Source organism: Meriones unguiculatus, chromosome 5 (assembly GCF_030254825.1).
Source record: "Meriones unguiculatus strain TT.TT164.6M chromosome 5, Bangor_MerUng_6.1, whole genome shotgun sequence".
NCBI classification, from domain to species: Eukaryota; Metazoa; Chordata; class Mammalia; order Rodentia; family Muridae; genus Meriones; species Meriones unguiculatus.
In genome coordinates, this window is record NC_083353.1 from 104,443,861 (window position 1) to 104,466,298 (window position 22,438).

The 22,438-nt window shown below is 44.6% G+C and overlaps 2 protein-coding genes across 3 annotated transcripts; one reads left to right on the forward strand and one right to left on the reverse strand.

Annotated features, from left to right (window-relative positions):
• Positions 1–97: 97 nt before the first annotated feature.
• On the reverse strand, positions 98–4,229 carry Fancd2os (FANCD2 opposite strand). 2 transcript variants are annotated; one of them, XM_021637652.2, is made up of 2 exons: positions 4,124–4,229; positions 98–1,523 (listed from the first exon to the last, which is right to left on the reverse strand). In XM_021637652.2, the coding sequence occupies exons 1-2, from the start codon at positions 4,167–4,169 to the stop codon at positions 979–981; spliced, it is 591 nt and encodes a 196-aa protein (XP_021493327.1). In that variant the 5' UTR covers positions 4,170–4,229; the 3' UTR covers positions 98–978. The 2 variants fall into 2 exon arrangements, with proteins under 2 accessions (XP_021493327.1, XP_060239916.1); XM_060383933.1 differs by lacking the exon at positions 4,124–4,229 and adding an exon at positions 3,919–4,093.
• Positions 4,230–8,409: 4,180 nt separating this feature from the next.
• Positions 8,410–21,860, forward strand: Brk1 (BRICK1 subunit of SCAR/WAVE actin nucleating complex). The gene is made up of 3 exons (XM_021637623.2): positions 8,410–8,568; positions 20,970–21,052; positions 21,244–21,860. The coding sequence occupies exons 1-3, from the start codon at positions 8,451–8,453 to the stop codon at positions 21,268–21,270; spliced, it is 228 nt and encodes a 75-aa protein (XP_021493298.1). The 5' UTR covers positions 8,410–8,450; the 3' UTR covers positions 21,271–21,860.
• The last annotated feature ends 578 nt before the right edge of the window (positions 21,861–22,438 follow it).

A 22,438-nucleotide genomic window follows, 5' to 3' on the forward strand; every position in this document is an offset into this window, starting at 1 on the left:
GGCTATTGTGGTATTAGGTTTGGTGACCAGGAGGGTCTGGAACACTTCCTTTGAATTTTTAAACATTTCTTTTTGTAAATGTGTGTGGGTACGTACGTGCTGCGGTGCACGTGTGGAGGTCAGAGTAGGTTCTCTCCTTCCACCATACAGGTTTCCAGGATCAAACTCCACACCTTTACCTGCTTAGCCATCTCACCAGCTCCCTTCTAAAATGTATTAGTATAAAACAAAGGAAGAAAAGACATCATCAGACATCTGCTGGCTTTGTATGTATATACAGTATTTATTTCCACATTATTCTGAATTATGCCTAGGATCTATTTTTAAGAATCATACAAAATAATTATAGTTTATTAGAAATAGAGCATCAGGAGCTAAAGTCAGGGATCCTGTCTTCTGCCAGAAAGCCCAGTCTCAAAACTGCTGTCAGGCTCTTCCTTGCCATGTCACTAAGACTATTTAATATTTGCTAATATTTTTGCCTATACAGGTATTAAAGTTATATTTTTTTTCTAGTGATTCACATTTGTTTGAGGAGGGAATGCAATTTTTAAATTAGCCCTTAACCCATATACATTTTTGACCCCTTCATCCTCTGGTCCCCAGAAATCCATACTTGTCTTTTCTTGGCATCCCTTTTCTTTGCCAGCTCATCATTGTCTATGGCATTTGAGCGTGTTCACATTAGGCTGACTTACTTATATGACAAGTTCATCATTATCACATGTGCACGTCAGTATTAGGTTAACTTTTGAATGGTCATTCAGCTTTAGAGTGGAAATGTTCTTCCTTGCTCAGTGTCATTGGTCCTATTTCTGAAAAGAGGGGAGAAGGGGAAACTCCAGAATTGTCACAGCATGACCGAAAGGAAAAATATTTGGCATGATGTCACAGTTTCATTTATGTAGACAGGTCTATGTAAGCTTTGGGTACATACCATTGAGCATGGTGTGGAGCTCAGGGCTCAGACAGGGACCCTTACTTGGAGTGCTGCAAGGCAAAGGTGCACTTCTTGTAGGTCGCATACAGCAGGAGGATGGAGCGTAGCATCTGTTTGCACATAGTCACTGTCATCTGAATCTGAGGCTCCTTGAGTCCAGTGGGCCACTGGTGCTCCCTGCTGATAATTTTGCAGAAGGCTGACTTGTCTGAAACTCTGAAGGTTCCAGTCCACTTGGGTGGCTGAGCTGTGATGACCCTACCAAAGACAGAATCCACTCCACTGAGGCGGACAGGCTGGGGCTTCCTCACCACTCCTTTCTTGTTATTCGTGGCTCGGAGCTCTGATGTGTGGCAAGGCAACTTGGGGCTCTCTCCAGATTCCACAAGTGGGCTGTCTAGGACAAGGGTGACTTCTTGAAAGCACAACTGCACTTCAAGGTCAGAAGGAGTGTGGGGGAAACAAGGAGAGGCCCTAAAAGGGTGTTTGGAGGAAGGGGTAGGTGTTGTGTGCCGCAGCCATTGGAAGCTCTCATCCAGTGGGGTCCATGGTGACCAGAGCTGGTAGCCTGCCATTGACAGTCCTAAAGGAAAGGAATCAGACATGGAATTTCCCTGCTGTGCTTAAGGGGGAGGGGAAGGGCGTGTCTGCACACTCACAACCGTCTCATCCCTGACTTAAACGTAGTGGTTCCCACCGAACAGATGCCAGTACATGGCAGGGGTCAGTGGTTCTATGAAGGGTAACAAACACTGAACGTGGCAACTGCTGAGCATACTAAAACTCCATTAAGCCTTTTCCAAGCCCCTGTAAGAAAGTTAACCCATTCTGCAAATGATACGAATTTGTCTGAAATGGAGTATCTCAATCAATGTCTCGGTGAGTAGGGGTGGGGGCCTTGCAAAAGTGACCGGACTTCATGAGGAGACATTATTTGATCAGAATTCAGCCCGTGTCTTACAAGCATTTGTAACTGGGACTTTGTCAGAGCTCTCAAAGTATAACCCCTGAACTAGCAGTTTTAACATTAGGGATCTGATAGAAATGCAAGCTTTTGGGGCCCCATCTCAGGCCTACTGAATTAGAGATGTGGAACGGGACCCAGAAGTTTGCACATATACAAATCCTCCAAAGATTCCGTTGCACCTTACAGTTTGTAGACTACAGCATGACTTTGAAGCAACCTCCACTTTTCACTATTCCTTATGGAGACATCCAAGGGGTGGGGGGTGGGGGGAAGTACCTGGCTTGATGGCTCATGCCTACTATATTCTCAAAACTTGGAAGGTAGAGGTAAGGAGGATCATTACAAGTTGGAAGCACCACTGTTTCCCATAGTGAGTTCCAAGCCAGCCAGCACTTCATAGAGACCCAACCCTCTTCCCATCCCCTCCCCCAGAAAAGGACTCAACAGTTAAGACTCCTTGCTACTATTTCAGAGGATCTGAGTTTGGTTCCCAGTTCCAATGCGGGGCATCTTAGAGCTGCCTGTAACTACAGCCCCAAGGAACCCAACAACGGAATTTGCTGTATTCCACCAGTGCCTGAACATACCGATAGACTATATATAATAAGTCTTTGGGAAAAAAAATCCTAGCACTTGGAAAGTCCGAGGTAGGTGATCTCTAAATTCAAGGACAGCCTGGTCTACACAGTGAGTTCTAGCACAGCCAGGGCTACATAAGGAAACCCTGTCCTTAAAAAACAAAACAAAAATTTAATGACAGAAAACCCAACTCCTAAACAAAAATATGACTGTGATAGCTTCTTGGTCCTAAGAGCATTCTGATAGAAGAGAATGCTAGAGGACTAGAGGACTTACACAGCACCTTGGAAGAGAGGTACATTCTTTAAAATTTGCTCACCCCTCCCATATATAGATATATTATTTTCACATGTAAGATACCCATTGGATACTACCTTGAATTTTCCGTAAGTGCTACTAGAATATATTAAACCAAAAATTATCCAAGTAGAATTTTGATTTCCCGTCATTCTACTTCCAAATAGACAGTGTCTCCTGAATTCAGAAGCTAACATTTTTTAGCACCTTCCTCTTATGTGAAGGGCCATTACAGGTCCCATTTCTGTATAAGTCCCATGCACTGGCCCATTGCACCACTGGGACCCCACGTTTTCAGCCAAGTCTAAGTCTTTGTCCTCCCCCCACCCTTTCTACCACAAGACCACAGCCACACATCCTGCCAGAAGCTGCCGTAACCAGAAGGCTGACACCTCCCCACTGAGGTTTGTTTAAAACCAAACAGACAAAAACTGGGAAAATGTCAAAATGGGAGTGTCCTTTGACAGCGATTAGGACGAAGTTAATTTGCTGATTTCCTCCAGCTGACAAGGTTTCTCAGTCTGTGCAGTCACTTTGCAAGTTGCTAAGTTTCACATTTCTGGGCTGCCTTAGGAAGAGAAGCAGACACAGAGGGGCCTATTCCAAACTGCTTAGGAGAGGCATCCCGTACTACGTATTTTGGATTTAAGAGCACAAAGCCGATGCTTGTCATCTCAGCACTTGAGAGGCTGAAGCAGGAGGATTGCTATGAGTTCAATAACAGCCTGAATTGCATAGAGTAAGACCCTGTCTGGAAAAAAAAAAAATCCAGGTGGTACACTGCCATGGCAAGGTGGGTGGAGGGTATTAATGCCTCTAAACTTTTTAAAAATCCATTTATAGTCTCCTAAAAAATACAGCGAAAGGGAAAAAAAATCAAATGTCCAACCTAAACCAAGAGATGGGAGGGCTTTGGACTCCAGTCTTTCCACTCCTTCTCACAAGGTTTAAATAAAAATGGTCCTGTCCCAGTCCCCAGCATCAAGGGAGTAGCTTTAATCCATTTCAGGGGTGAGAGGTGCACCTAGCGACTCTGTGCAAGCTGCTGTACTAACCCAACATAGGGAAGATCTGGTTTCCCTGTCATTTTATTGGTGCCTTCCTTCTAAGGAACACCGATCCTCGATTTCCCCACCTGGGAAAGGGGAAGGCAGCGCCAAAGTACAGCTGAAATCCTCGTGAACTGTGAAAAGATCGCGAGCGGCTGGAGTGCTTGGAGAACAGGCCTGTCTCCCTTGAAGTCCCTCCCCCGGGGCGGGAGCCACACGACTCTGGCCGAGGCCGGGACAGCGGTGGGAGCCCGGCCCCGGACCAACCATCACCATCCGGCCGGAGCTCACCTACTGAACTCCACGCGGACTGCAGGATCCAGAGTAGCTGCCGCATCTTTTCTCCACCCGGGCGCCTGGCAACCGCCTTTGTGACTCAAGACTGTGGGGGCGGGGCGGGCGGGGCGGGCGGGGCGGGGCTCTTCTGGGAGGCCTCCCCGACGCGGGACAGCACCAGCACCACCCCTTCAAGTTCCTAACCCTTCATCACACCTGTGTGTGTCTGACAGGCACAGAAGACAACCCCCACCCCGTGTCAAAGGCTGCAGTCAAGTGTGGAAGTTGCAAGTTAGTGTTAAAAGTTAACCTTTATTCATCTTACCCTGGCTCACTGTGCTCCAATGTTCAGAAAAGTGTTATTCTGTACCGGAAGAACTCCAATGTAAGGAAACAGAATTATAAATGCTCACCTGAGCCGGGTGTGGTGGTGCACACTTGTAAGTCCAGCACCCGGGGAGGCAGTGGCAAGTGTATCTCTGTGAATTCGAGGCCAGCCTGGTCTACAAAGCGAGTCCAGGATAACCAAGGCCACACAGACAAACCCTATCTAGAAATAATAACCAAACAAACAAGTGTTCACCTGGTAAGAAAAGAAAAAAAAAATAGTTTCATGCCTTTGATCCTAGCACTTGGGGTGGCAGAGGCAGGTGGATTACTATGAGTTCAAGGCCAGCCTGGTCTACAAAACAAGTCCAGGATAGCCAAGGCTGCACAGAGAAACTCTGTCTCAAACAAACAAAAAACAAAAAGAAAAAATACATCTTTAACTTTCCGGCTGAAAACTTGTCTTCTTTATTTTATTTTATGTGTACAAATGTTTTGCCTGTGTATATGTTTGAGTGTCACATGACCATGGAAGTCAGAAGAACTGGAGTTACAGATGGTTGTGAGGCACCATGTGGGTGCTGGGAATTGAACTCAGGTCCTCTGCAAGAGCAGCCAGTGCTCTTAACCACTGTCTCCACAGCCCAACTTGTCTTCTTTAACTTCAAAATATTATTAAGTTTATGTTTGCCTGTGTGGGTTTATGTGCAATGCAGGTTTATGTTTGCGCAGGAGACCTTGGGGCAAGAAAAGGGCCATCAACCAGGTCCTCTACAAGAGCATCAAGTACTCTCAATTGCTAAGCCATCTCTCCAGCCCCATACTTCCTTCTGTCTTCAGTTAAACCTCAAGATGCTTCTGTCTCATGTGCAATGAGGAGAAGCAGTCTCAGCACAGCGAAAGCCAATGCTCTAAGCAGCACATCCATTAGCATGAACAGCTGTGGAAAGCAGTTGCCCTCCCCACCCCCAATTATTTCACTCTCATAACATGCAAGTGTCTGGAGGAAGGACTGAAGAGAGAACTAACAACTTACCTGCTCTTTCCTTTGTTTTTGTTTTGTTTTGCTTTGTTGTTTTTGGTTTTGGTTTTGGCTGTTTTTTTGAGATAGGATTTCTCTCCCGGCTGTTCTGGAACTTCCTCTGTAGACTAGGCTATCCTCTAACTCACAGAGATCCAATGACCTCTGCCTCCCATGTGCTGGTTAAAGGCATGCACCACCACACCTGGCCTACCTGCTCTTAAACACAGAATTAGCCCTGCATTTCCCCTACTATAGAAAGTCTTTCATTAAGAAAAAAAAGTTGGTGCCCATTCAGTACTGGCACACACCTTTAATCCCAGCACTTGTGAGGCAGAGGCAGGCATATCTCTGTGAGTTTGAGGCCAGCCTGGTCTACAGAGCAAGTTCCAGGACAGCCAGGGCTATGTGGAGAGACTTGAAAAACAAACAAACAAACAAAATGTTGGTGTCTGTAACTCCAAATTCAGGGGATCCAACACCCTCACACAGACACATGCAAGCAAAACACCAATGCATATAAAATAAAATTTAAAATAAATTATAAAAAAAGAAAAAATTGTTGGACAAGCCAGGCATTTTGATACATGCTTGTAATCTCAGTACTCATGAGACTAAGGCAGGAGGCCTGGCCTGAGTTTAAAGCCAGCTGGGATACACAGCAAGACACAATGGGAAAACACTTTAACCGTAAAGATGGCTTGAGGCAATGTCTGCTGAGACGAGGATTAAAGGATTGGGGTCAGGCAGAGATCTGGGTTTGGAAGATCTAGAGAGTCTTCAGGCATTTGTCCAGTGTCCACTGTGTATACCTGTATACCCCATTACAGATGGAGCAAATAATTTGAATGGAAATCAGAAACCAGAGAAAGAAGAAAATTATGAAGAGAGGTAAGTGCTTTTGAATTACAACTTCTCAGTCTGTTTTTATCTTTCTCCTGATTAAGAGATACCTGCTATTTTAAAAGGCAAATGAAATTATAGTTACTGCACGTTATTTTTTTTTTTAATATGAAAGTGCCCAAAGCCAAGATCAGATTATTAGACTTGTTGGATGAAGAGGTATTCGTACTGCCGTGACAATCTGTACGCAGTCCTCTGTGCAATCTGCAATATCTAAGGGACATGTTCTGGGAGGTACCATTTGCTATTACCACTACCGGTATCCAGCCAAGCCAGAGTCTCCTTATGTTAATCAATTGCAGTGAAATATCTGAGCCAGCCTTCTTAGACAGAGGGAAACACACACACACACACACACACACACACACTGTAAAACAAAACTCTGGTACCGGCCATGGCAAATGGCAAGGACATGTGGAGAGAAGGAAGTCAGATAGGGAGCAAGAAGCAGAAAGAACTGGGCTGGGCTAGGTTCAGGCTTCTGTAACATCTGGCTCTAGAAAAACCACACCAGGAGCTGGCATTCCCAAAGACATTCATAAGTTGAAATTTTTAAAAATTTGTGTCTTGGCACTGGGTGGTGGTGGTGCACACCTTTAAACCCACCACTTGGGAGGCAGAGGCAGGCAGATTTCTAAGTTCAAGGCCACCCTGGTCTATAGGGTGAGTTTCAGGACAGCTAGGACTGCACAGAGAAATCCTGTCTCAAAAAAAATTATATATATATATATGCTGGGCACAGTGGCACACACCTGTAATTCCAGCATGGGGCGGGGGGTGGGGGGAGGCGCAAGACAGGCAGATCTCTGTGAGTTCGAGGCCAGCCTGGTCTAAAATGTGAGTCCAGGACAGCTAAGGCTACACAGAGAAACCCTGTCTCAAAAATAAAAAACAAAAACAAAAACAAATAAAAAAAAAGAAAAACATATGTAATTCTCTTCAGTATAGCATGTCCTTTCATGTTTCGATGTATCTAATTAGCACTTAAAGACTTCTTAATAAAATCGTGTCATGGATTGGCTATACCATTGTTTGGCCTTACTTCAATTATTATAGCAGATGTTAGCTCAAAGCCCATTCTTGTCGTTAAAGTCTTTTCCCCATTGCGCCTTGCTGGGTATTCCAGCCGGCCTTATACTCTGGACAGGCCTTCTGCCTTAGTCTCTTGAGTGTTGAGATTACAATGACCAATTCCTCCGACGTTTTTCTTAATGAGGTGATTAGTGAAAAAGTGAGATTGTTTTGCAGTTCTTCATACAAACTGCACTAGCTTATCCTGTGACTAGGGCCTTACCATTTTTGCTTCAGCCGGTCTATCACCGGATATTAGCATTAAAATCTATAGTCTGCTCATTTGGTAAATGTAAGATAGCCTGTCATACCGCAGGGTCGAAAGTCATTTTAAATATGGAGATTCAGAGCCAATGGGATGCCACCAAGCCTGATGACCAGAGTTCTAACCCACAAGGTGAAAGGTGAGGTACATTACAAATTGCCCTCTGACTTCCATCTGTGTGTTGTGCCACGTGGACGCTCACACACACAAATAATATGAATAAAATAGTTTTAGCCTAGCGGCGGGGGCACTCGCCTTTAATTCCACATTTCGGGAGCCAGAGGCAGCTCACACAGGGAGTTCCAGAGCAGCCAGGGCTACCCAGAGAGACCCTGTCTCGAAAAACGAAAACTACCAACAAAAAAACAAAACAGAGTTGGCACTCAAGCACGAGAAGCATTTTGAATAAGGTGGATTCATGGACTGTGTCCATTTTTGCTGTCAAGCCAACTCCGAGCAACTCTGGGCGGAAGTGGGCATGCGGGCCCCTAAAGATAAGAACCGCCAGCGGTCAGCGCGGGCGTGTGCCCGGGGCTTGCGGCGCTCTGGGTCTGAACCTCCGCAGTAGAGAATTCTTGTTTGTTCCTGCGTGGGAGACGCGCTAGAACGCAGAACGAAGGGACTGGCTCTGCGCACGCGCGCCGATAAGCCAGGCCCTGGGCTCGAACACTTGGGTGAGGGCTGGCGGCGCAGGCGCATTGGCGGCCAGTGGAGGTCGCAGCGCCTGCGCAGTCACTCTTCCTCAGGCGGCCGCCATGGCGGGGCAAGAGGATCCGGTGCAGCGGGAGATTCACCAGGACTGGGCGAACCGGGAGTACATTGAGATCATTACCAGCAGCATCAAGAAAATCTCGGACTTTCTCAACTCTTTCGGTCAGCGGGCGAGCAGGGGAGGCTGGGAGGAGGGAGGCATCGGAGGCGGCCGGCGGCGCTGAGGAGAGGTGCGCCGTCCTGGCTACTCGCTTCCTCTTCCGCGCCCCGCCGGCCACGGTCCCTTCACCCCGAGCCTCACTAGGCCGTCTCCGTGGCTCTACCCTGCCCATTGCCATGCCTCACTTGCGCACGTCAGCACGCCCACTGCCCAGCCTCCTAGGCCCATCCATCCATCGCCCGTCCTGGTTTGCGCTGCGCTTCCATGCCAGTCTCCATTTGGCACGCTGGGCGCAGCCGTTTCCCGGTCATGCTTATTCCTGATAGCTCTTCCTCTCCTCCAGGATCGAGCCCAAAACCCCTTAGTGCCGTGCCTTCTATTGCTCCCTTCCAACAGTTCCCCTGCCATTCCTCCCCGTGTCCTCTGGTGCCAGTGCTGAGAGAGTGGTAAGGGATGGTGTCAGAGGTCCCCTTTGGTCCCCTCGGGCCTTGGAAATGCCTTGTAGCCCTGTATCTGCTTCATGGTAGGTGTTCTGGGGGCTTCTTTCTGGTTCCTCGGATTTAACAGGGCACCTACTTTGAGCAGAGTCCACTTGTGTGGCCAGCTGGTGACAGCCTTCTGTCTGTTTGTTCCTAGCCTTCTGGACAGAAAACCTGTCACAGACTCTTTTTGGTCTCTGGAAGGTTTCCAGAGACACAATACAAGAAGTGCAGATGGCGCCCAGTGATTTATTGCAACGGGGATACTTTGGTTCTATTAATTAGCAACTTTCAGCATCTTAGAGTAAATGGGATAGAGTGCTATCTTTTGGAAAATTTTCTAATGAATCGATTATTTTCAGCTAGAGAACTAAGTAGTGTAATGGAAGGTGACAGGGCAATAGTTTCAATTATGGGTGGGTCTCGGGTAGAGCAGCACCTGGGTAGCCTGCACAAGAGCCTGGTATCCCTCACTGCTTAAAAAGAAAGAGTTTTCTCTTTTCTTCTTTCCTTGCTTCCTTTCTTCCTAAGAAAAGAATACAAAAGGGAAAGTGGAAAAGCATCTGAGGCAGGCCTGTACTAGCAGCACTAAGGAAGCAGAGATAAAAGGACCAGGAGGAGCTCAGAGTTATCTGTTTCATAGAGTTTGAGCCTGGTAGAAGAAAGCAAAAACCAGCAGGTGTAACTGGTTCTTACATAGGTCTGATGGCAGTGAGGAACATGATAAGTCTTTCCTGCATCTTTGGTGGCGCACACCTGTACTGTTAGCGCTTGGGAGACAGAGATGAGAAGAGTGCTGTGCGTTTGAGGCTAGCCTGGTCCTCAAAACAACCATAAAAGTGAACCATTTTCTAATGTATCCAAAGGAGTTCTCTCTGGCCAGTGAGATGGCTTAGCGGGTGTAGGCCCTCAAGTCTGACAACCCCAAGTACAGGACAAGAGAACCAACTCCCACAAGTTGTCCTTTGACTTGACAGTGGTGCTATGGCACATACCCATGCCCACCTTTGCATAGATAGATAGATAAGAAATCTTAATTTGTCCCTCCATTCCGTGTGCCCTACCCATTTTGTTTTGAGTTTTGGAACTCTTGATTTTCCTGCCTCACCTTCCTTTTTTCCTCCTCCTGATATAATGTCTATCATTCTGTGCTGGCCGGGAACTCTATATATAGGTCAGGGTAGCCTCTAATTTGTGCTGACCCTCTTGGCTCTGCCTCCCAAGTGCTGGGATTAGAGGTGCTGACCACCACACCTGGCCAGAAACAACTTCTTCACCCCACCCCCAGACAGGTTTTCTCTCCATAGCTCTGGATGTCCTGGAACTGAATCTGTAGACCAGGCTGGCCTTGAACTCATAGAGATCTACCTGCCTCTGCCTCCCAAGTGCTGGGATTAAAGATGTGCACCACCACTTGCCAGCCCCCCCCCTTTTTTAAAGATTTATTTATTATGTATACAATGTTCTGCTTGTATATATGCCTCCACACCAGAAGAGGGCACCAGACCTCTAGATGACTGTGAGCCACCTTCCAGTTGCTGGGAATTGAACTCAGGACCTCTGGAAGGGCAGCCTGTGCTGTTAATCTCTGCGCCATCTCTCCAGCCTCCTCCTCCTCCTTTTTCTGCTCCTCCTCCTTCCTACCATCACCACCACCACTACTACTATTACAGCTACTATTATATCATTATTATTAAAATGTACTTAAAAAGTGTAGAGGACTATATATAATCTTACATGGATTTCCTCAACAGGGAATAGAGGTTAAAGATACCAGTTAATGAGAGAATAGCATAAATGTATATATCAAGGGTATAGCTTCATGCCCATAAGTTGCTGTGGAGGTTATAGTAGAAAACTGTAGTGAATAAAAGTTTATGTATTCCCCAAAAATAATTATTTAAGGACTATAAGTAAAGGAAATAAGATTCAGTGGTAGAGGCAGGTGGATTTGCAGTTAGACCTGATGACATTAGATTGCTTTTTAGTGAATTAAAGCATTTTCAAAGTCCCGATCATTTGCCCTGCTGCCCATAGTTTAGTTTTTCTTAGGAGGTTTTTGTTTTGGCTCAGGACCTTGTGAATGCTAGAAGCACTCTACCACTAAATTGTGCTCTTTGAGTTGTTTGCTTACCTTCTGTGTAAACTATTTCAATATCAGTTCATAGAGTTGATTTTTTTTTCCTAATTTACTAGAGAACTGGAATATTGGACTTTGTTTTTCTAAGCAGCATTTTTTTCCTGATTAACATTCCCTTATGTAAGCATCAAATGAAAGAAATTTAAAAAGCCTGATGTGGTAGCTTATGCCTATAATCCTACCTTGCTGAGGCAAGAGAATTGCCATAGATTTAAGTCTAGCGAAAGAATAAGATCCTGTCTCAGAAAAATAAAACAAAACAAACCCCAAAACGTAGCATTTTGTGCTGCGGGCGGGATGGACTGTGATAGGATCATAGGTTTGAGTCTTTGGCTTGGAATGGAGAGGCAATGAAAAGTAGTTTGAAAAATGACTCAAGGGAAAGGTTTTAAAAAGCAGAATTACAAGACCTAATTTATCTGGCAGGGGTTAATATCAGAGGTATGTATATAGTGTCTACCCAAAATATTAATGTCAGTTCAATCAGCAAAGCACCAAAAATTAGTTAAATTGAAGCTGCTTTTCAAAATTTTTGAGTGACACAATATCTCACTTGAGTCTTGGTAACAGCAACTTCATTCTAACTGAATTGCATCAGTAAGCTGTTTCCTTCCCCAGATGGCTATGTACCTGGCATAGAACAATCAAAATCTGTAGGCTTTTTTGTTTGTTTGTTTGTTTCTGCTTTTTGACACAAGGATTTGCTATGTAGCCTTGGCTGGCCTGGAACTCACACTGTGTAGACCAGGATGGTCTCAAACCCACAGAGATCTGCCTCCCAAGTGCTGGCATTAAAGGTGTGCATTACCACATCTGGCTTTGTGTTGGTGCTAGGGATCCAATTCAGAAATGCTACTCAGTCAGTGTTACCAGCCTGTACTAATAAGCATTATTTTGGTTTGACTTGTGATTTCACTGTGCAGCATGTTGGCTTCTAACCCCTGGTCAGGCTTAAATCCTGTGTCATCTGTGTAACTGAGATTGTAGGCCTCTGCCTCCATTCCTGGCTGTGTTACACTTTAGTCCACAGATATTTACCTTTGACATGTACACCCCAAGAAAGTATGTCATATTTCTGACAGAATTTGTCAGGCAGGGTCACACGAAGTTTCCAGGATGGTCTAGAACTTTGAATCTTCCTCTGAGGGCTGGCGTGATAGTGCACAGGACCACTGCTGGTCCTAATTCTAAATCCCTTAGTGCTCTTCCCTTTCTTTCTCCTCCTCATCTTTCTACTCCTCCACTCTTCTTTCTCCTCTCCTCTTTTTTGTTTTTTGTTTTTTTTTTTTTTTTAAATAGAATCTTGTGGTCCTCCTCCTTCAGCCTCCCTGACTCTGAAATTATAGGTATGTACCATGAACCTGATCTTTCTGCTTTTCCTTTCTTAGTTTATTATCTTTTTGTTAGGAGAGTGGGATTTGAGACAAGGTTTGCTACAAGATCTATTGGTACAAAGTCTTGAATCAAAGACCTTGGATGGCCTGAAGCTTGCTGTGTGGACTGGAGTGCCGTCTGCCTCCTAAGCTTCAGCACTGCAGCCCTGTACCTTCAGGCCCTGCTCTTTATTTATTTATTTGTTTGTTTGTTTATTTATTTATTTATTTATTTTGAGAAAATGTCTCACCATTTGCTTAGGGTTAGGTCTCCAACTTGTAGGCTCAAATGATCCTTCCATCTTAGCCTTCCAACATTAGTTGCATATTTTCGCACCATCTGACACAGCTGGTTTACAACATACATGCTGTATTTGCTAACTAAGTATAAAAACAGATTATAAAAATAACATCCACTGTTTTTCCTCCTTATAATTATTTGCACATGTTAGCCTTAGAAACAGTGCAGAGTCTAAAAATACAGACCTATAGTCTATGATCATGTTTTTTAGAAACTTCACACATTTCAAAACACAGAGCAGTGTTAGGTATGACTGTGCGTCATCACCTGTGTGGCCTCTGGTTCAAGTGGTTGTCTGACACTGAATGCAACCACGGATTGTGACTTCCTTCTCTCAAGCTGGAATTGCCAGAGTAAAAGTTGTTCAGGCAGTCATTAGCCGTCTAGAAAGAAAAATTCATTCTCCCTTTAGAGCACATGGTTATTTAAACCCTATGTCAGGATAGGGACTCGGGTTTGCTATGATTTTCAAAGAACTCCAAATACCTCCTCAAACTAAACTATAGAATCTTTATACTATTGAATTAGATAATCATAAATTATAAACCTCATAGATATATGCCAGAAGTTGGGAGGCATGGAGGGCATAGAATGGGATATTCTATGCAAATCTTCCTGAGTCATCTTTGCCACACAGAGCCTGGTGATGTCTGTAAACTCATGTATCATGAGATTGTCAACCAGGAACCTGCCTAAAGGCTCTGCTAACAGTTAAATTGCTTTACCTTTTAATTGTGTATCATGAGGTTCTGCCTTTTAATTAGTTACTCCTTTCTTTAAAGTATTAACTTCATTGATTTTAAAAAGCACCTAGTAATGACTCCAGACATTGGGTCTTTAGTATCTTCAGGGAAGGTAACAGCCATGTAGGCCATTTCTTGTTGTTCCTAAAAAATTAGAATCTGCTCATATGCAGCCGAAACCCCCAAATCAAGTATGAGATTCACACACAGGTGAATACAGGTATTTCACCAGAGATTTCCTCAGTTAGAAAGTAGAAAGGGGTGCTTTTGGGGGGAGAGGGTAGACTGCAAACTCTTCACTTCTGAGATTTATCCAAGAACTAAAACTTGACTTCAAAAACAAGTCACGAGCCAGGAATATTGGCACTTACCTGTAACCCCAAAACTCAGAAGGCTGAGATAGGATTTCCGATGCAAAGCTAGCCTGGGATACATAGTGAGTTCCAGTCTAGCCTGAACTGTGTAAGGAAGCGCTGTCTGGAAACAGAACAAATCCCCTCCATACACACCCGAACACCCTCCTGAGTGGGGAAAAAACACCAAACAAAAGCCCAGAAGACAAAGTTTGGAGAAGGAGACTAAGTGTAATGGAACATTCCAGTAATCCCAGTTCTTGAGAAGCAACAGGTAGAAGGATAAGTTCTAGTGTTCGGTCAGCCCAGACTGTGTGAGGAAGATCCTACCTAAAAAAAATACATTTAGAGAGGAAAATGTCTGTTTAGTACTGTCAGCAGTGATGCTGTGGACATACCAGCAAGCACCCTGATAAGATCTGCACTCTCATTAAGCGGTGACAAAGTGCACTTCAGTTCAGGGCCCAGAGTTGCCCAGTTGCTAATGCTGTCCTGTTATTTTTATTTAAAGTTGTAGATGCTGGGATGGCCTTAAGCATGTGAGATGGTTGGTAATCTACCTTTGAGCTACACCCAGCCTGTGAACCATGCTCATATTTTAACTCCAGGCATATTCTAGAGCCAGTGTCTGGAGTTGGGTATTTTGTCTTCCTCAGCAGTGTTGATCCATAGAGGCCAATTACAGAGTATTAGTCTGGGTTCTGATTGATTTACCAGATTTAACAGGTGGAATGGCACAGCTTTCTAGGGAAGAACACTCTCTAGATCTCTCCTTCCATAATTTCTGTGTTGTTTTTTTAGGGAAATATAATTGTCAGAGACACTGTTTATTTGCTTTTGAGCTTCCAAACATCCTACTAAATGCAGAAGTGGTAGTGTTGAGCCAGTGAGATGACTCAGTCGGTTAAGGTACTTGCTGTTAAACCTGATGAGCTAAGTTCAGTCTCTGGGATCTCTGTGGTTGAAGGAGAGAACCACTCCCAAAAGTTGTCCTTTGACTCTACATATGTACCAGGGCATGTGTGCACACATACACCATAATGTAAAGAGAGGGAAAAAAAAAACTGTAAGGTGGCAGGCAGTGTTTCTGGGACAAAAGAGGTTGCATGGATGGTCATGGTAAGTCAGACTAAGGAACTAGAGGAGGAACAACAGCAGATAGTAAGATTGTTGTCCACCTGTAGTCCTAGTAATGGAGGATCAGAAGTTCCTGGTCATCTTCAGCTACATGGGAAGGTGTAGGCCAGTCTGGGCTAACTGAGACAAAATTAAACAATAATAAGAGAGGAGAGACAAACATGGTGGTCCACTCCTCTAACTACAGCACTTGGGAGGCAGAAGCAAGAGGGTTGCTCTAAGTTCCCGGTTGTTAGCTTCTAGCCAGTGAAGGTTACTACATAGAAGCACCTGTCTCAGGCTGGGTGGTGGTGCACGCCTTTAATCCCAGCACTCAGGGAGGCAGAGGCAGGTGGATCTTTGTGAGTTGAGAACAGCCAGGACTACACAGAGAAACCCTGTCTTGAAAAACCAAAGAAAGGAAGAAAGAGAGATAAAGGCAGACAGACCCATCTCAGGGGGAAAAAAAAATAACAGAAAAGTCTGGAGACAGAGCTAAGTGACAGTGTGTTCAGTAGCGGCCAGAGACTCATTTCACACCACCAAAGGGAAGAAAGGAAAATGGCCAGAATACACTGGTCAGTTGGCCCCATAGTGATTTCCAGGGGCCATGTGGAAGCAGAGTAGGGAATAAAAATACTAAGTACAATGTTGCCCTTGGAGACAATGGGATGACTGTAACTAAATTGTGGTAATGGTTGCCTGACTCTGAGAGTGACCTGGTCATCATGGCACCTGCAGTTTATGCATACACCATTCACGCAGGTGAATGTAGGACATGTAAATTACATGTCAGTGAAACTAAGTTTTAAAAGGATTGTGAAGAGTAGCAATGACAATGTGTGAATGTGAGAAAGAATGACATGGAACCAAAAAGAAAAATGCAAAGAACTTGAGAGATTGGGTGGTGAGCAATGCTGAAGAATGAGAACAACCTATCATCCCACTAATCCCTTGGAGACTTATACTTTATCAAACCATTTCTCTCCATGTTGGGCATTTGCTGATGGTATTTATACAGAAATAAGAGAACTATACATCCTTATTTTTACACACTCCATTTTTTTTTAAAGATTTTTATTTATTTATTATGTAACAGTGTTCTGTCCGCATGTATGCCTGCATGCCAGAAGAGGGCACCAGATCTCATTACATTTGGCTATGAGCCACCATGTGGCTGCTGAGAATTGAACTCAGGACTTCTGGAAGAGGAGCCAGTGCTCTAACCTCTGAGCCAACTCTCCATCCCCCATTTTTCTTTTTTTAAAGATTTATTTATTATGTATAGTGTTCTGTCTTCATGTACACCTGCACACCAGAAGAGGGCCCCAGATCTCATTATAAATGGTTATGAGCCACCATGTGGTTGCTGGGAATTGAACTCAGGTCCTCTGGAAGAGCAGCCAGTATTCTCAACCTCTGAGCCATCTCTCCAGCCCCCAACACAAACCCCATTTTTGTGGTATGTGGTTGTAGATATGTATATACTTTTTTTGGCACGTATGCATGTGTGCGTGCGTGTGTGCACTTGATGCACAAGGGAATCATCATTGCTCTTGTTCATTGAAAGCAGGGTCTCAGTCAAACCCAGGACTTGCTGACATAAAAGCTAGTCTTGTTAGCTACATGGGGAGGATCCCAGCTCAGCTTTCTGAGGCTGAAATTACAGGCAGGCTGCCATGGTCACCTGGCATTTACATGGGTTGCTGGTGTATGAACTCCTGTTCTCATGCAGGTGGTTTAACTATTGAGCCATCTTTTCAACCTATTCATTCCCCCCTTCTTTTTTTCAAACTCTTTATCCAAAGTGGGGAGAGTGACACCAGAGACCCAAGTAACTTAAGAATGAGAAGTTCATCCTTAAGAATTTAGATACATTCAGAAAGAAAGGGTTGTGTTTTCTGGTAAGACCTCAGTGGCAAATTTTAGCTGAGACTTGGTGAAGAAGAGTGATTAGATAGGCAAGATGATGAGATGAAAGTTGAGGCTGGATCAGAGTGCAGGAAGATTTGTCAACGCTAATGCTGAAGTACTTTTGCAGAACCAGCCAGAGAAGAGATGAAAAGGAAGGTTGTTGGCACTGTTGAGTCATCATGTGGGAGACTGTTCACAGTGATCTCACAGCTATTTTAGACCTAAAAAAAATAAAGGTTATTGAGATAGAGATGTGCATTGGAGGAGGTAGTAGGAAGTAGCCCATCATGTTTGCCTCCTTTCTTGGGTTTTGAGGACAGTTAAGAAGAAAAGGGATCTCATAGTTTCAGATAGAGGAGTCAGCAGAGAAAAGGTATTGTTATGACAGGTTCACGGGACCCTCAGAGACCACCAGGAGATGACTAGGTGCAATTGCAAAAGAGCTTTATTACAAGAGCGATCGAACTTGGGACCCAAGTCTCACTGACGCAGCAGTAGAGAAGTGGGACCCCGAGCTCTGAGTGAGCAGGATTTTTAAAGGGAAAGTCTGTGAGCAGGGGTTTTCCATGGCAGCAAGCAGGGGGCCACAAGTCTTGGCGTTACAGAATTGGGTGAAGTTTAGCAGGGCGGGGTGACCTTTTCTGAGGTATACAATCACAATGGCTATTTTTCTAAACCATGTCTGAAACATTGGGGAGAATTTTCCCACCCAATTCTCAACTGATTCCCATTGATTATTGCCAGGGAATTTGTCTCTATTTTCTATGAAGCATTTGTTCTGTTATATTTCCTGGAGGCTGTTGCTAGGAGAGTTATCTTTGCTTTCTGCCAGGTGTACATTCTGTGATATTTCCTGGTGCCTGAATTCAGTTCCCAGTCAGGGTCTTTATTTCAAAATGGAATTATATTCAGGCTATCTTAAACTCTTCAGTATTTTAAGGGAATCTAGGTTGTATAGGTAGTGAAAGAAGATTATAAAAGGCAGAGGAAAGCATCAAGGCTGTTTTTCACAGATGGAATCTTGTTTCCATCATGTGCTTGATACTGATTGAATTTTCTCTCATTTAGAAAGGCCTCTGTGGGTATTGTTGAAGCAGTGTTTTCCAGTGGTAGTAACTGCATAGGTTCCAAGAGCTCAAATGTTACTTTTTAATTATGGTGACAAAACCATGACTAAAGCAACTTACAAGAGAAAGTGTTTCATCTGGAGCTAATTTGGGGCTCATGGTTCCAAAGGATTAGAATCCATGACCATTATGGAGGTGGGGAGCATGGTGGCTTGCAGGCATGGCAGTGGAGCAGTAGCTTAATCTATAAGCATGAGGTAGAGAGAAAGAGGGAGGAAAGGAAAGAGAGAGAGAGAGAGAACTAATTGGGAATGGCATGCATGGGCTTTTGAAATGTCAAAGCTACCCCCCCCCCCCGTCGTAACATGCCTCCTCTGATAAGGCCACACCTCCTAATCCTTCCCAAACAGTCCCATCAACTGAGGACCAAGCATTCGAATAAATGAGCCTATCGAGGCCATTACCATTCAAACCACCACATTCTACTCTCTGACTCTTAGGCCATATCATAATTCAAAATGCATTTAGTCAGTCAGTCGTAATGGGTCATGCCTTTAATCCTAACACTCAAGAGGCAGAGGCAGGCAAAGTCTCTGAGTTCAGGTTCAGCTTGGTCTGCATAGAGCATTCCAGTACAGCCATGCCAATCTCCATAGAGAGCCCCTGAGAGAGAGAGAGAGAGAGAGAGAGAGAGAGAGAGAGAGAGATGACTCCATGGTCTCTATAGTTTCAAAGTCCAAGTTTCCTAATTGTAAACCCCATAAAAAGCAAATTATGTACTTCAAGCATATAATGGCACAGAATATACATTCCCATTCCAGTAGGGAAGAATAGTGGCATAGTAAGGAAATGCTGGGCTAAGCAAGATGGAAAGTCAGGAGGGCAAACTCCAAATCCTGTATCTGTCTGACATCAAAAGGTCTTTATGATTCTTCCCTTACAGCTTTGCTGACTGCAACATAACAATTTCTACTCCCTGTCTGCAGCTCTCCCTAGCAGATATCCCATGACCCTAGCACATCCTGGGATCGCAGTACAATCCAGGCTTTACTTAACACAGGCAGCTCTGGGCTACCACACAGGGACTCCCTATCATACACCTGTCCTCAGCAGCTCTCCATCATGGAGGAAGATTCCAAAACCCATTTTCTCATGCATACATCCTGATTCTACAGCCAGAACCACATGACCAATATAGCCAAGTTCTGCTGCCTGTTGGGAATGGAGCCTGGCTCTTACATTATCACAAACTTTGATTTGTTGTTGCCTTTTAGGAGCAGAAAATTCTTTATGCCTTTTTCTTCCATAAATTGTAGGATTAGCGTGTTAGGGTCTTGCCCTGAGGGTACCCATTTCCACTTAATCTCTTTCAGCACAAGCCTTGGCTTCAACCTTAAATTTCCTGATGATCTTTTTCTCCTCAAACTGTGTATTTTGTATTTTTTTCATTCCCTGCTTGCTCTTTTTCATTGTAGGCCTGCAAAAGAGTAATTATTAATAACCACACCACAGAGTTGCTATTAGCCTGTCTTGAAATCTCTACCAAAGAAGTTAGTCTAAAACTTTTCAGATTAAACTCAAGCAGGTTTTTTTTTTAATAATTTATTTAATTTTATTTTATGTGCATTAGTGTGAAGGTGTCAGATCCATTAGAATTGGCATTATAGACAGTTGTGAGCTGCCATGTGGGTGCTGGGAATTGAATCCAGGTCCTTTGGAAGAGCAGACAGTGCTCTTAACCACTGAGCCATCTCTCCAGCCCCTCAAGCAGGTTTTTAACTCCTATCAAGATAGCCTTTAAGACCTGCTTACAGTATTCAACCTCTTTTATTCCAAAGTCTTCCATATATCTCCAAAAAGCAGCATGATCAGACCTGTCACAATAGACCACTCCCCAATACCAACTTGTATCTCTTCAATTGCTGTGACTAAGGCAAGTTATAAAAGAGTTTATTTGGGGGCTCACGGTTCCAGAGGTTGAGCCCATGACCATCATGGTGGGGAACATGGCAGCTGGCAGGTAGGCAGGCAGGCATGGTGCTGGAACAGTAGCTAAGAGCTTACAAAAGTTGATCCATGAGCATGAGACATAGACAGTCACTGAGAATGGTGTGTGCTTTCGACATCCTCTCTGTCCCTCATCTCCTTCAGTCTTCTCTGGATCTCCTTTTCCTCCCTCCTTTACCTTAATTTCTGCTGTATCCCTCTGGCCCCTCCCTCACTGCTGCAGTGCTGGGCACTGAACTTGGTGTAATCTGGGTCAAGCCTCCTCAGCTGATCTGCAACCCCAGCCTAAAACCATACTCAGGTTTTGAGTTTTGATCTCTTCCCAGGCTATCGACATGTGTGGTGCTTATGATGCCAGGGAACAGAGGAACACAGCTCCCACTCAGCCCTGTGGCCTGAAGAAACAGTGGCTGCTCTTCAGTGTGGTGCATTCAGTCCAGATTCCTAACTTAACTTCCAGGAGCCTTACAGGGATATACCCTGCCTCAGGTTGAAGAGCTTCTGCATTTCCTTTCCCATTAGGTCCCTTCTCTTGAAACTCTTAGTTTGCTGTTTGACAAAACCATCTCTTTACAACCTTTGCATATTAGTTTTATGTTGCTGCTATAACAATTTTCTTAAATTTAGCAACTTTTTTCAGTTGCATAAATTTAGGTTGAGACAGGAGGATATCTACAAGTTCACAACCAGCCTTGCCTTCAAGACTTGGGTCTTTTGGTGGTGGCTTTTCTGTGCCTACTGCCCAGAGTGTTCCACAGCATCTGAGTGGTTGTTCTGAAAATGTTTTTTGCCTGTCCCCAGTCCCCCAATGTGTACTTGGAATGATACATTTCGTCTTCAGTGCAGAGGGTTTGTGTGGGTGTGGGTGTTGGAGTGACATTAATCCTGAACATTAGTCTCCTTTTACCAGATATGTCTTGTCGTTCAAGACTCGCAACACTAAATGAGAAATTGACAGCCCTTGAACGGAGAATAGAGTACATTGAAGCCAGGGTGAGTATGGTCACAGGCTACCCCAGAGGGAATACACATTTCTACTTAGAAACAGAACAGGCTTACAGAAGTTAAATGCTCTGCCTGGGTTTAGGTCCGAAGCTGCCTTTGCTACCATTTCCAAAATAGAAATTTTTAAAATGGCTTTAGTCCCTTTGCATTTTGTCTAAATGTCAGTTTTCCCTTCACAGGTGACAAAGGGTGAGACTCTCACCTAGAGCTGTGCCATGCTGCTGCTGGGAAGTTGCTGTACAGAACACTGGCCATGTGGGAAAGGCCCAGCAGCCTTCTGCTCCTCCTCTCCTTACAGAGCAACAGGGCTTTTTCTTGTTTTTATTTTTTCAAAAGTGGCCTTTGGGCTCTGCCGTGTGCACCTGGATGTGATGTGGCATGGGGAGAAGTCCAGGGGACCTCTTGGAAACAGCATTAGGCATTTTCCCTTTTCAGTAACATTGTTTGGAACTACTTGTCAATGTGTTTGAGGTGTTGAGAGGCAAAGGCTGGGACTCTAAGGTCCTCCCCGCCTCTCAGTCTTTCTCTCAGACTTTCCCTGCAGCTCCTGTGGCACCTGTGCTGATTCTGTCAACAGTGGTCCTTCTCTCCACCTGTGCGGAGGTGGGGCAGTCCTGGCTGAGACTCTGCCCTGCAGTGTATGCTTGCCAGAAAATGTTGCTAACCCACCAGTTTCTTGTTCTGGGAGGTCAAAGCCAGGCCCCCAGTTGGCTTAAAGGGACGTTTTCAGTTTTCTCTCTGTCACTTGGGGTATCGATGGCTCTCATGCTTCCATAATAAAATCAACTTTATCTGACTGCTGTGACTGGTGGCAAGAGGAGCTGGAGGGGCTTACTGTTCACGGAGGGTGGTGTGTAGGAATGCTGTCCAACGGAAACTTCCACATGTAGCTGTCTGATTCAAAGCCTAGGTAGCTCTCCAGTCGGTGCTTGTGTCTGGGCACTTGAACTAATTCATTCTGGAATTATTTGGTCAATCAGCAGTTCCTACCAAGGACTTGTACTCTATAGGAGTGTTAGACTCCAATAAAAGATGCAGTATTGAATCAGACTTGCTGTTTATGATCTGTTGAAATCCTAGCATCTTCGCAGGTCTACTGAAACCAGGGTAGATTATTGGCTTTATAAGATACAAGCTAAACATACTTCCTGTGGAAGCAAATACTGAGGTTTGTGAGGTGGCTTAACATGCAGGGTGCTTGCCTCCAAACCTGATGTCGAGTTCTGTCTCCAGGACCAACATGGTGGAAGGAGAGCGCCTACTCTTGCAGGTTGTCCTCTGAACTCCACATGCATGCTGTGGCATTCCTATGCTTGAATATACACGTACAAAACGTAAAAACCCAATTTTCTTAAGCAAATGCTGTAATTTAAA